This window comes from Fistularia commersonii, chromosome 29 (genome assembly GCF_037954325.1).
Source record: "Fistularia commersonii isolate RoL2024-O1a breed Wild chromosome 29, RoL_Fcom_v1.0, whole genome shotgun sequence".
In the NCBI taxonomy this organism is placed as follows: Eukaryota; Metazoa; Chordata; class Actinopteri; order Syngnathiformes; family Fistulariidae; genus Fistularia; species Fistularia commersonii.
The window spans coordinates 356739-370640 of NC_141312.1; the positions used below are offsets into that span (position 1 = coordinate 356739).

A 13902-nucleotide genomic window follows, 5' to 3' on the forward strand; every position below is an offset into this window, starting at 1 on the left:
GCGGCTGTTTAGCAAAGTGTACTTTTATTCACAAACGCATATTTGCTTTGGTCCTGACTTTGAGAGATAGAAAGTTCTTTCTCCCCGGCTCACGTGCACGACATGGAGGGGCGTAGGTGGTTGGAGGTTCCCGTGCCGGAGGGCAAAACAGAGGTCTTTAAGAGGAGATGTCCTCAACGTTCAAGGCTCTCCGTCCGGGTCGTGTTTGGGGGTTTGGCGACGCTCCTACTGACTTGGCAAGTTTCTAAATGTCCCTCCGGGCCACGACACGCCGACCGGAAGTAGCGTCTGTCAGAGGAGGCGCTGCAGTGCCCGACGGAGGTCAGGCTTCTGCATCTCCAAGGGGTGAAGTTCTGTCACGGTCCGACAGCTGCACCCGTCTTCGGGTCCCGTGGCCTCCCGGCCGCCGGCTCCCCCGAGCCGCCGCTGCAAACACCGCCATAAAACAACCACCTACGTCCCGACGTCCCGACAACTGCGACGACTGCCGTCCGATGTCCCTGCGGAGGCTCCGAGGTCGGAGCCGCCCCGAGCCCCGTCTCCGGGCGTCCCGTTCGGACGGGTCCGGCGCCGCCCGTCCCGTCCGGGCTTCCCCTTCCGGAGAGGCGGCTCAGAAGGGCGCCTCCCAGTACGCCTGCGCCTTGCTCATGCCGCGCTTGATTTGCTCGTAGGTCACAAACATCACGATGTTCCAGGAGCCCAGGCGCAGGAACGAAGGCGTGAACCTGGAGGAGAAGGAAACCTTCAGCGACTCCGTCGGGCGACGGCGTGCTCGGGTCACGTGACCGAGGCGTCGCGCTCACCCTTTGTAGAAGGCGCCGGGTCCTTCCTTCCTCAGCATGCTGAGGGCGCAGTCCAGGGCGCTGCCGTAACGGCCGCCGCCCGAGTTCATGAAGCGGGTCTTCACCACGTCCACGGGGGACGCCACCACCGTGGTGCAGAAGCCGGCGCCGAAGGCGGCGGTGAAATGGCAGGGCAGGTTGTCTGAGACAGACGGACAAACACGTCCCGCCTCCGTGTCTGGGAGTTTGAATCGGAATCCCGAGGCGGAGGCGGAGCTCACCTGTCATGATGTCGTACTTGAGAATGACCTCCTTGATCAGGTCGTAGGTCACCAGCTCGGAGCAGTTCACGATGGCGTTGCGGGTGATGTTGGGCAGGCAGCCTGAAAGCAGAGGCTTCTTAGTTCTCGGCGGATGTTCGGGACGGGTTACCGTCGGTGGCGAGCGTCCGGCGCACAGCGGTACCTTTCCACAGGCCTCGCACCCCCTCGTCCCGGGCGATGGTCTTGTAGGCGTCCAGGGTGCCGCTGTATCTCCGCCCGCCGTCGGCCAGGCGGACCTGGGCCTGGAACCGCACCTTCACCACGTCGGTGGGCTGAGCGAAGGCCACGGCCATGGCTCCCGTGGTGCAGCCGGCCAGCAGCCGAACCACGATCCCAGCGCCTGCGAGCGCGTAGGACGTCGGTGAAGGAGCGGGAGCTCCCGAAGGTGCGGTCTGGAGCGGCGAGGGCGGGCTTACTCTCGGTTCCTCGAGTGTAGAAGTTCTTCATGGAGTCGTAGAGGCCGATCCGCACCGAAGCGAAGCTCATCTGCCTCTGCAGTCCGGCCACCAGGCCGTTGTAGAGGCTCTGCGGGCCCTCCGTCCGCACCATGGTGCTGATGGTGCCGAACACGCCGCGGTACTTGGCCGCGGTGGCGCCTTCGGCCCTCTGAGCCTCTCCCTGGATCTGAGGAAGGACGGGGATCAGAAATGCCCGGCGGCTCGAACGAGACGTAACACGTGAAGGTCTCCCGGACCTGCAGCCGGACTTTAGCCGTGTCCAACGGGAAGGTCACCAGGTCGGCGAAGCACGCCGCCGTCCCCGCTCCGAAGAACTTGACCGCCGCGGACGGCGCCGCGTCTCTGGCCTTCATGCCGACGGTCGTCCCGGCCGGGTCAGCGGCACAGACGGGACTGGGCGCGAGCGGCGCCGCGGGCCGGCCTGCCGGCTACGAGGCTCATCCTGGGAACGCAGAAGGCAAACAGAGGGCGTGTCGGCTGGAAGGACAAACACACCAGGCCACGAGAGAACGGCCGACTCACCCGTCACCCGGGAAGGAAGGAACAGTCGCGTCTCCTCCGGAGGAAACCGGACTTTGGATTCCCGGTGCGAAGCCGGAGGCCGGCGAGCTCCCTGAGGGACAGGCGGGAGACGTGGCACGTCAGTGATCCTCCAGAGCCGGTCTTATAGGTTCTGCCGGCGGTCGGAACATAGCCGGCCCGGAGGACGCTCACAGAGACGTCACAAACACCGTGGACGCCCCCGCGGGGCAACACAGCTCCCCGTTACCCCGCAGCACAGCCTCTACCGCAACCCCATTCACAGCTTCCCCCTTCTGACATCACAGCGTGTCCTCTGATCGTCCAATGGCGGCCGCACAGCTCCGTGTGACATCAGCGCCTCCCCGTCCGCCTCAGATCTACCATTAGATGTGTCGCACCTCGGCAGACACTGAGTCAAAGGTTCCCCGTTTACAGGGCATTCGTTTCAATGCTTCACAGCTCCACATGGCAGCCACACACACACACACACACACACACACACACACACCAAGTGCAGGCCCTCAGGACTGCGGCATGATTCCCACTGAGCGACTCTGCTGAAACACCATGAATAACCATCATTACTAGCAGAACTCTGTAGACGTCCGCTGGAGGAAATACCAATTAGAACGAATTACAATTAGCAAAGGTTTGTTTTTATAGTCAATAGAAAGTTGAATTTGAATTCCATAAACAAGTGACAAGAATTGTTTCCTCGCAGGATCGGTCAGGAAGCATGAAAGCGACCCGGGTTCGGAGAAAATCTCGCTTTGCACGCTTGCTTTCCCGCGCTTCTCCCGATGCAAAGGTTTACCCCAAATGGTTGAGTTATAATCCGGCGCAGCGCAGACTTTCCCTCCGTAATCCCTCGCCGTCCGAGCCTCACTGCATTCTTCTTCCCCGCCGCTCAAACCCGCCTCGCATTTATAGGCGGGTTTGCGCACGTGACCGGCGGCAGCCTGACGGCGTCTCGCACCTGTTATGTGAGTCGCGTGTTTACCAGCCGAGCGACGCGCCGGGACACCGGAGCTCGGCAGGACCTGCACCGTCAGGAGGGCCGGTGTGAGCTCACACTCGGAAGGAGAGACCTTCCTCTACGTTAGTGGCCAGACCATAATTCTGTCTTCAGAAGGTCACCAAGGGGCCGATGTTTGTGTGTGTGTGAAGCTCATGGAACACAGAGTTCCTTCACGTGCTCATTGGTCACGTCCTGCAGCCAATCAGACAAAGAGGCCCATCGGAATTCCTCCAGAGTCTTCAGAGGCATTTCACTGACACACACACACACACACACACACACACACACGCCGCTGTGTGTTTCCCAGGGCCGACAGGCGGGAGCAAAGGCTCTGAGGCGACCGAGCCGACGGTGATTCTTCAGCCGGAGGTTCGAGTGAAACCTCAACACCGAAGGAGGAGGAAACTCTGGTGCACTGGAACACTGGAACACTGGTGTTCGGCATCGGCTGCCGATGACTTGTTAATATAAAAATAAGATAACATCTTTTTCTATTTATGGGTAAACTTATTAAACCCTTTGAAATGTAATACCAGGAAAACAGCCGTCTCACTCCCTCGCTCTCCTTCACACACACACACACACTTGTAAACACAGACAACCTCCTGCAAGCAGTGAAGTTACAGAATGTTCCAGGCGCTGCGATGCTTCGCAGCCAATCCATAGCATGCATGGCCGTGGGTGGGTGCAGTGGGTGGGTGCAGCAGTGGGTGGGTGCAGTGGGTGGGTGCAGCAGTGGGTGGGTGTAGTGGGTGCAGTGGGTGGGTGCAGCAGTGGGAGGGTGTAGTGGGTGCAGCAGTGGGAGGGTGGAGGCTTCATCTGTATGTAATCAGGCCTGCCTGCAGCGTCTGCTCAGGGCGCCCACAGAAAAGCACATGAAGAAAAAGATGCGCTTTGCACGGAATGTGTTTGTGAGCAGATCCTCTCTGGTCCCGGTACAGTTTGCACGCCGGCGTCCATGTGACTTTCCACCGGCGGCCCGTGTCACGCCCTGGCAGAGCCGCTCCTGCTACATATCAAAGCTGTCAGCCGTTCCATCTGTCGGGCCGCGGCTGTTTCGGTCGCCTCTCCTTTGAGAAGCCCCTTCCGATTCTCCGAAGGCCGAACCCGAGCGTTCCCTCCGGCCTCCACCTGGAACAACAATAAGGAGGAGGAAGGCGCTCGTGCGGTCGGGTCGACGCACCGGTCAAATGTGTAACTACAAATGCACATCAAATGTGCAAATCTAATGGATCGACACCTGATGTTAGCGTGACCTGAGGCACCGGGAAAGTTCTCTGGAGGTCTAAGAAGGCCGGGAAAATTCCCATTTAGGCACTTTAGGGATTCGGGCAGCGACGGGTCGCTGGTCCGGAGGTCCTGGTCAGTCTGAGGGCTTTGTGATGGACGCCGGGTCGTCTGAGGGAAGTAAGAATCTGTGGAACCCAGACGCAATCGCCAATTAACACGGGGTTCACTTCCTCGGGACCCGGACACACAACCAGGCGTCTCCCCGGTAACGCTCAAGTCCGCCTGAAGTGAAAGGCCTCAGGACTGGAGCCGGAGGAGGACGTGCAAACATTTTTAGCCGCTATTACAGTCAGAGTTCAGTCGTGAGCCTTTAAGACACAGGGTTTTTATTTCCCTCCCTTCCTGTTTGAAATCAGCTCCAGCTCCGGCCCTGCAGACCAACCCGAGCGAGACCCCGCGTGTTCAGCCCCGATGTTCCCGCCGCCTTTGAATACCGTGAACTCGGAGCGGCGCTGCGAAACAGCTAATCTCCGCGGCGCTATAAATAAAGTCGGCGCCTGCCTCGGTGAAAGGTTAGTGGAGCGGCCCGGCGCCGCCGTCATCGCTCACAGAACCCTCCGCCCGCAAACACAGCGCCCTCGACGCATCAGACCCGAGCTGCTTCTTCGCTGGTCGGCGCGGCGACCGGCGTTCTTGTTGCGTAGCCATCTGTCCGCGCCCGTCTTGTGATCTGACACCGGCGAACACCTCGAGGAAAGTGTTTTACTGCCTGGCACAAACACCGGCGCTTAACCGGCGGTGTGACTTACAGCTCGGCTGTCGGAGGTCGGCGACCTGGTGTGAAGGCGCTATCTGAGGAACGAACGCTCAAGAGGCCTCTGACTCGTTGGCCGGAACATTTAGGTCAAAGGTCAAGGTCGGCACGACCTCGAGATGCGCGCTTGACTCATTTGGCCAGAATGTCTTCTCGTTCTGAAAACTTGAAGGTGACTTTCACACGGCGTCCTCGGGACTCCTGCGGTATTTCTGGGTATATTTCCCGAGCCAGAAGTGATGTGTTCGGACTTGAACGGGGCGTTCAAGGTCCCTCGCCGACCGTTGGAATCCGCGTTTCATAACAGACCCGAGAGTTATTTTCGCCGAGACGGCAAACGTCCCCGGCTCAGCTGTCAGATAATTGTTTGCGTGCGTCTCTGGCTCTCGGCCGGGGCAAATAGCTGCCCCTCTGACGTCGGGCCGCCGCTATCTGCTCCCAGGCATCCGTGGAACCCTGGTCTTTGGTGACTTCAGGATCACGACCGGACCCAACTTCTCAACCGTCATGGTGGAAAGAATGCTGACTTTTCATGGTCTAACTCGATACACGTCTTCAGATCGGGAACCGCGGGAGAACAAAACGTCCTGAGAGATGATCCGCGGGACGTCAGAGTCACACACGGTCCTGGTTCTGAACACTCGGCGTTCCAGCTGTAACAGGATGGAACTGGATTGGGGCCGAATACTCAGCCGCTCCAAGATTTCCCAGTGAACAGGTATTGGAAAGGAAAACTTCCACTTGGCGTTAATGTTTTTCAAGATAATGCAAATATGCCAGTGGGCGTCCCTGTAATTTTACTGTGATCACATGACCCCCCCTCCTCAGCCCCCTTAAGCTTGAAAATGTCCCAATAGAGCAAAAACACTCGCATGTGGGTGATATGGGAGGGCAATGAAACTGGAGTCGAGCCGGCGGTCCGTCAGCAGCGGCGAGGAGGAAAACGGCACTATTTCTGTCTGAGGGGTTCAGGTGCCAGACGGGCCTGTTGATCTCCAGACAGAGGACGCGCTTCTTCTGGACGTCCAGTCGCTCTGAAGGGAAACACAACAAGCTCACGGGTCAAATCACACACTTTGTAGAGGTTCATCGGAACCAGCACGTCTTACTGGAGACCATGAACCATACCTGGGTTTTTCTATCGGTTGTCGGCTTTGCCTGTCTCGCCGCGGCGTCCCAGCGCCGGGGCTCCGGCCGAGCTCGCCGTCAATGTACCGTCAAATTCACGATCGGGATCTTATTGGCTCTTCGGGTCCCGCTTCGGGCTCGGACGCGGTCGAGTCACAGATCAGACGTCCTCAGGTGACGTCGGCGGTTCATCGGAGGCGAGGCCGAGTTTAACCGGCGGTGTTTATTCATCTGTCCTGTGTCTCACGCCAATCGTGTGCGAGTCAATACAGATAATCGGCTGTCGTAACCTAGCTTGATGGAATATCTGCTAAGCCTCCGCGAACGCTGCAAAAGAACATCTACGTGTTTGTTGAACTTCACACGTTTGCTCACAGACCATGAACTTCCACAGGGTCTCCAGAAGTTATTTCAATAGGATGTATGTCCGTGATGTCGGCAGATCTCCAGTCCTACACCTCCCATGAGGCAACCTGCTGGTGTGTCCTGGAGATGTTGTGAATGGGTGATGCGGGTGCTCGGAGTGACCTGGCCAGGTTCTTCTCAACAACGTTACAGTTTGTGTTTGTCGAGGAACACGGGGAACGCCGTCGTCTTCCGGCGGCCCCTCGGAGCCGGGCTGTGGACTGTGGACAGAAAGGACAGGAAAGTGGCCGTCGGTCCCACGAGGCGAGGAGACGGACTGAGTGTTTGCACGTTCACACGTGCATGAGTCCAGCGGCCGGTTCCTCAGGGGAGGAGGAAAGGTAGAAATAAATAAACAAGCGTGTGATGGATCTGATTTGCTTCCTTAGGCTGGACAGACGTGCTAAAAAGCAAAAACGGTCACCGTCTGTTTCCCGCGAGGAGATGAAGTGAAGGCTAGAAAGCGCAGGTTAAATGTGCATAAACAGTGTAACACCCCTTTAAGAAAACCAGGCCTAACACTCTCACTGCTTCCATCTTGTGGAGAATAATAGTTCACGGTGGAAAGACAAGTTTCTGAGACATGCTGATTTTTACTTTACTTTAAATTAACTGGGAAAACAACAGCACAGGAGACGGCTTGGCAAAGAGTTCAGAGTGCTCGCAGATGAACCCACGGACCGCATGGAACCACGCACGCAGAATCGACATCTCCGAGGAACGTGTGAAAATAGATCTGAACTAAAACAAACCTGCGGCGTCGATTTTAAAACGGCTGTTTAAAGTGGGACACTGAACAAATGACAAAGGAGGTTATTACTGAGAGTAAACAACCTAATACGCCTGCATCCAATGTGCAAACATTGATGGAGTCCTCCATCAATATTACACTCCAACTCTTCAGAACCGGTCGGTTCTGGCGCCGTGTTAGTTTGAAGCCACGTGACAAACAGAAATCAACTTGGACGGCAGGCTGGGGTGGAAACAGCCATCTTCAGTGGAAACCTACAAACATTCAGAACACGTAAGAACGCTGCATTTGAAAGGTAATATAGAAGTGTAAAACCCAGCTGAAGTATTTTGTGATGAGTATGTTTGACATCACAGTCTTGTATCTTCAAATTGGTCCTTTTGGATCAAACTAAATACTCTGAACAAAAAGTGATCTGAGTAGGCGTGGAGGCAGAATTGTTCAAACTAGCAGACTGTGTTACCACAACAAGAACTCAAATTAAAGAACAAGACTCCAATTTAAACTTGTCAATACTCAGATCGGATTAATAATCCACTGCCACGATTGGCCAACAAAATATATGCAATATTTATACGTAACTTAGTGACACAATAGCGTCTAATTAGAGGCCGCTAAAATGCACAGTAAAGTAAAAGCATTAACAACAAGTCACACTAAAGGAATGTTAAGACGTCTACCTGACATCTGCATCTTATTTAACACAACTTTCACAAAGTAAACACTAACTATGAGTTTGTGCAGGTGCTAGCGAGCTAGCTGACATTTACCTGAGGCTAATTAGCTAGCTAACTCTGGTGGAAGTTTTCTTGTCATGGCAAACGGACTCGAATTTATTCCCTTGAAGGCGTTCCACCCCTCATCCCGGAGGATTCCTGTCATAACAAGAAGATTTCTACAATCATTCACCTTGACCTGGAGGCCCGAGAACTTCCACAGACATCTTAGGTAGCTAACATTTACCTGATGCTAGATGGCTAGCAACTACAACAAAACATAGGTGAACTGTGCATCGTGTATTTGCAAGTGTATTTGCAGTCACTATGTCCTCTATTGTAAGTCGCTTTGGATAAAAACGTCTGCCAAATGCAATGTAATGTAATGTAACAAAATAGAAGCTCGGTATATTCAAAAGATAATGCAAAAGGATATTCTTGTTCCAGATGCTCCAAATTGCAAAGTGAAAGGTAAGATCGCACGTGGCAGTGAAACATTGCACATCGTATGACAACCTGACCTGACATGACGTGACAGATGAAACCTCCAGGAATCCAGCCGTCACTCTGAGATCTGAGCGGTCTGGACTCCCGGCTTGGTTTCACTGTGACCATCGGTGTGTGTGTTCAGTGTGCAGATGGAAAGGTGCAAAGTGTCCGGTGATCTCCAGCCGCTGGGTCCGTTCCTTGTTGATCACCAGCTGATCTTCTCTGCAGCGCCTCCTGCAAGCCCGTCGCTCCCGCCCACATATTTGACCGGGACCGGGACCGGGACCTGGACCCGGACCTGGGCCGAGCGCACCCCCGGCTAGCATCGGTAAGGGCTAGCTCCTGCGTGGTTAGCTTCCAGATGCTACCCGGGGTTGGAGGAGCTCCTGTGATAAACAAACTCTCCCAGCAGAAAGTCCAAAGATCAGCAAAGGTCTTTCCTCTTTTGCGTCCTTCTAGAAGCTTCCATTTCATTGACCTTGGCCTGGCTTGGCGTCCCCACGCGGTCCGTCCACCCAAAATCTGCATGACCGGAAACCCCGGAACGCAGCGCCTTCTGGGGCGCAAATTTAACCGCAACTGTAACATGTTCTGTTTTTTCTCCTCTGTAATCGATGACTAGAAATTTACACTTTCTGTTCTCAGATCATTTTATTTTCCCCGATGAAGCCGAACCCTAAATACCCGTAAGTATTCACATCGTCCACTTCTAGCGAGACACTGCGTCGAGCGCCTCCTGCAAATATTGGAGAAGCTTCTGGGACGGGAGAACGAACATCTCCAAGGGAAGATGTTCGAGTCCGGCTGCCGAGACGAGAAGATTTCGACAAGAATTCACCGCGACACGGACGGCTGAGAACCTCCACAGACATCCTGCAGATATTAGTGTCAATTATATATTACATTAAATATTAGTTTCCTATTTTGAATTATGTTTGATTTCAAAATTACGACTAAATTAGTTGTTTAAGTGCAGCACGCTGCCTTATTCTCTTTCCAGCAACATTTTGTTTCTCTGCGTTCCTGTTTCCAGTGGATTTGGGATTTGATTCTTGTCACAATCTTCTTGTCGCGGCTTCTGGACTTGAACTTCTTCACTTGAAGATGTTTCAGCCCAGAAGCTCCTCCAGTGCAGTATTTTGGCGAGTTCTGCACGGCCTCATAGAATGACTTGCAAAAAGATGATGGAGTGAAACGTTTTACTTTTTGATGACGTGAAGTCCTTCACCACTCCTGAATGGAGTCTTGAGCTCACGGTGCGTCCGAGGGGAACCTGCCGCCGCCGACCTTCGTGGCCACGTCGTTCCCAAAGGCGTTGCGTCCTCGAGGAGAGCGTCGGACGCCGTGGACGAACACGGCGGCGACCTCTAAATGATCTTCAGCTCGTGATGCTCCGAGAGTCCACAGCTGACCTTGTTTTGGCGGAAGAGCTCCTCCAGGGCGTCCATGTAGAGGCGGTGGTAGTGGTCCACCTCCTCCTCGGACGCCGTCACGCGCTTGGGCACGGCGATGGGACGTCCCACTGCAAGGACGGCGGTCGGAGTGAGACGGCGATCTATCATCTCCAAGACATGAAATAATCTATCATATCCAAGATCTGAAAACATCTGTGTCGGTGCCAAGCGTTCAGAGTAACATCGTGGAGAAACATGGAGAAACAAGACACTTCTTTCAGAAATTGTGGCTAAATTGATCAGCATTCATTCGTATATTGGCAAGAAATGAGCTAAACAAATTAAAAATCAATTGTAAAAAAAAAAAAATATGGAATTGAAATGAAAAACCTTGGAAGTCCCAGTGGATTAATCTGGGTCACTTAAGGTAATTATGCATTTCAGATTTGAATTCCTTCTTCAGTTTGTTTGCTGTATATTCATTATTTATCGTTTACTCATTTAAATTTCAAAACATTCTGCATTACGCTTGAAAAAGCAGATTATTCCTTTATTTTTTTAAATCTTTCCCTTGATTGCCCTCTGCTAATATTTATCCAGTCATGTGGTTCTGGTTGTTGTACTGGATGCAGTACTGGTTGTGGTTCTGGTTCTGGTTCTGGTTGTGGTTCTGGTTCTGGTTCTGGTTCTGGTACGCACCCACGGTGGTGAGTGGTGTGCGGGAGGGCAGCAGCGCCAGACGCCGTCCCATGAACAGACATGGAGCGAAACCCATGACGGTCTTGAACAGGTCCTGCAGGCGCCGTCCGAGGGTCCCGTCTGAGAAGACCAGCTGTCTGAAGAGCTCGTTCTCGCCGAAGGTGTAAACCGGAACCAGGTCGGCCCTGAGGGAGAGGAGCGTCCGTTACCGCGGCGCCGGCCCCGGGCGCCGGCGGGCCCTCGGCGTCCGTCTCACCCCAGCTCCAGCGCCACCCTGACGAAGCCCTTCCGCCGCTTCACCACCACCGCGTTGACCCCGGGGGAGGACGCCAGGGACTCGGCGGCGCCGCCGATCACGATCGCCACCGCCGTCCCGCCCGAGGTCTCGGAGAGCAGGTGGACCAGGCTGGCTCTGCTGACCGGGTACAGGCCTGGCGGGAGGCGGGACCGGGTCAGCGCGTCCCGGGGGCCGGTCGGCGGACGGCGAGGGTTCCGGTACCTGCGCTCATGATGTAGTCCCTGAAGAGCGGGATCTTGAAGAGGCCCGCCAGGACGGCCAGGCACGGCCGCAGGCCCGGGAAGGCCTCCCGGAAGCCGCAGCTGTCGGTGCTGAAGCAGCAGAAGGCGCCGGCGCTCATGATGCCGTGCGGGTGGCAGCCCAGGATGTAGTTCTTCTTCGGATCCAGCGCCGACGTTTTCACCAGCTGAGGGAAATATTCCGCAGCACGGATCGGCTTTTGACAATCGCACGGAGAAGAAACATCCGCCCGGGTTCGCCGACTCATCCCTTCGCTCTTTAACTCCCGCTGGTTTTCTAGAAGGAGCGCTTTAAGCATCAACGTTCTGTCTTCTGACGCTTTCCTTTTACCTTGATTGGAAAATAGTCCCTGAAGTGCTCCCACACCTTCCAGCGCCGCACAGCCGCCGTCCTCCTGCCCCCTGGTGGATGGACACCCAAACACGGAAATGTACTATATGGGGGGGTCAAAGGTCATGGGTGTGCAGGTCCTTACCTGATACCTTCAGCACGGATATTTGAGAAGGAAAATAACTGAATTTGTAAAATAAAAAAACGCTTAAATGACAATATAAGAAATTCACAAAGTGAATGGTGTGTGTGTGTGTGTGTGTGTGTGTGTGTGTACAAAGTCATCTTTCCCCAGTAACTTGTCTCCAGGTGAGGAGTGTGTGTGGATCGAGACCGGAGCCTCCCTACCTCTCTGAGGGGTTTGCCAGTCGGCCACCAGCCACAGGAAGTTGAGGACGGCCAGCGGCCACAGCGAGGTGAACATGAGCCCCAGCGACAGGCCGGCGCAGCTCAGCCCTGCGCGGGGAACAGCGTTAGCCGCGGCCGCGGTCCGAGCGGAGGGGAACGCGGGGCGAGACCTCACCCAGGAAGAGGAAGGTGAGGACCCACTGCAGGACGCTCAGCGTCTCCAGGAGAGCCTTCTGACCAGACTTCTCTGCCCGCATCCTGCCGGCGTCCCTTCTCCTTCAGCTGGAGAACACAACCCGGGGGAGGATCGTCAGCCACGCCTCTCGCCGGCGGCCGGCGGAGGGCATCCTCAGCCCGGAGAAGGTCCCCCGGGAGAAGGTCCCCCGGGACCTCCTCCGGGCCCAGAGGCCCCTCAGGCTCAAGGGCCCTGAAAATACACAAAGCTGTTCAGGTCCACGATGACCTGCACGCAACTTTACCTTCTCTTGGGTCTCGTCCGCTGCTTTGTGGCAAATGGACGCTGACCGGGCAGCTCCACGCTCAGGGTGCACTTTGACCGCATCGTCTGAAGCTACTGATAACACACACACACACACACACACACACACCGTGATAATCAGTGCCACAGATAAAGGTCTCCGCTGAGATGTGTGTGTCTTCAGACTTAAACACACAGCGTTCTCGGTCCTTGTTCTTCTCCTTTCTTGTTCATCGGTCGCCGATCATCCGCTCGTCTCCTCTTCTTTCTCCTTCTGCTGTGAGTCTTTGTCAAACGGTGCTTTTCCCTTTCAAAGCAAATCCAGTCAGTCTTCTGCCGGCTTCTTCTGCTTCTTCTCACTCCCTCGGCCTGCCAGCAGGGCGGCTCCCCGGCTCCTGACACCTCCTCCAGGGCAGGAGAAGCCGGACGGCTCGCTTCCTTTGCCCGGCCAGGAACCGGCCCTCCGCTGACGTCATTTGTTGTCGGCCGGACCTGATGTTTGTGGGTTCCGCAGGGGTGTTCCTCTCGTGTCTGACCTTCTCCACCTGGAGATCTTGGCCGGCTCGGTGTCGGACGGAGACGCCCGTCTTCCTCCAGGCGCCGACGCGTCTGCTCTCCGGTCTGGAGGTGCCGACCTCGAGCTCCGGCGCTGCGGATTCAGGGCGGTAAAATGCAGAGATGGCTTCCTGCGCTCGGACGACGGAGGACCTTTAAAGCTTCTGGAAGCTGGTCTTCGGAGGAGACCCGCGTTGCCGAATACTGCAGTGTTGTGGATCTGCGGGCTTGGACCGTGTTCTTCACGCTCTACCTTCTGTGTGGTCACACGGCGGTCAGAGAGCCGGTCCTCGTGGATCTTCTCCGCCCGCGGCCACGCCGGCGCGAAGCGCCTGACCTCACCTGGGCCGGAGCTCCGGGCAGGTCCTCAGGTGGAGGTCCAGACCCACCCGCAGAAGAAGCTCCATGAGACTCACATGCATGTGTACGTTATATTGTGGACGATTCATGTTATAATCCAGATTGAGCAGCGCATAAACATAAACACACACACACACATATTGTATCCATGTGTTTAAACATTTATATACACACGTGTGTTACATACATGAAAAATGCATATCCTGATTATATATACATATGTACGTGTGTGCATAAATGCATGCGTGCCCGCACACACACACGTACATAAATATATATATATACACACTGTTCACATCGGCCGCGTACCTATGTGTGTTTGTGTACATGCACAGTGCGTGTATACAGTATATATACATATGTGCGCGTTTGCGCAATAATCCGAGGCACCGGTGATCGTGCATGTAAATCCGGTCTCCGCGTCACGCAGCGTTACTCGTTACTCCGGTAATCCCACGATACCGCCGTCGATCCAGAGTTGTTGTTTTTTTTTTATTCTTCTATTTCATTTTCTTGCCGTTCGGCTGTTTTTCCAACGGATGCTCGACGCGCTCATGTGACGTG

General features: G+C 55.1%; 2 protein-coding genes across 2 annotated transcripts; both read right to left on the reverse strand.

The window, feature by feature from the left end:
* Positions 1-7: 7 nt before the first annotated feature.
* Positions 8-3056, reverse strand: ucp3 (uncoupling protein 3). Its single transcript, XM_086177187.1, has 8 exons — positions 2900-3056; positions 2086-2176; positions 1800-2005; positions 1522-1729; positions 1248-1445; positions 1064-1165; positions 804-984; positions 8-725 (listed from the first exon to the last, which is right to left on the reverse strand). Exons 3-8 carry the CDS (start codon positions 1914-1916, stop codon positions 611-613), a joined length of 921 nt encoding a protein of 306 aa, XP_086033313.1. The 5' UTR covers positions 1917-2005; positions 2086-2176; positions 2900-3056; the 3' UTR covers positions 8-610.
* Positions 3057-9610: 6554 nt separating this feature from the next.
* On the reverse strand, positions 9611-12218 carry mogat3b (monoacylglycerol O-acyltransferase 3b). Its single transcript, XM_086177191.1, has 7 exons — positions 12121-12218; positions 11946-12053; positions 11598-11668; positions 11229-11433; positions 10986-11160; positions 10730-10914; positions 9611-10158 (listed from the first exon to the last, which is right to left on the reverse strand). The coding sequence occupies exons 1-7, from the start codon at positions 12200-12202 to the stop codon at positions 10004-10006; spliced, it is 981 nt and encodes a 326-aa protein (XP_086033317.1). The 5' UTR covers positions 12203-12218; the 3' UTR covers positions 9611-10003.
* Positions 12219-13902: the final 1684 nt, after the last annotated feature.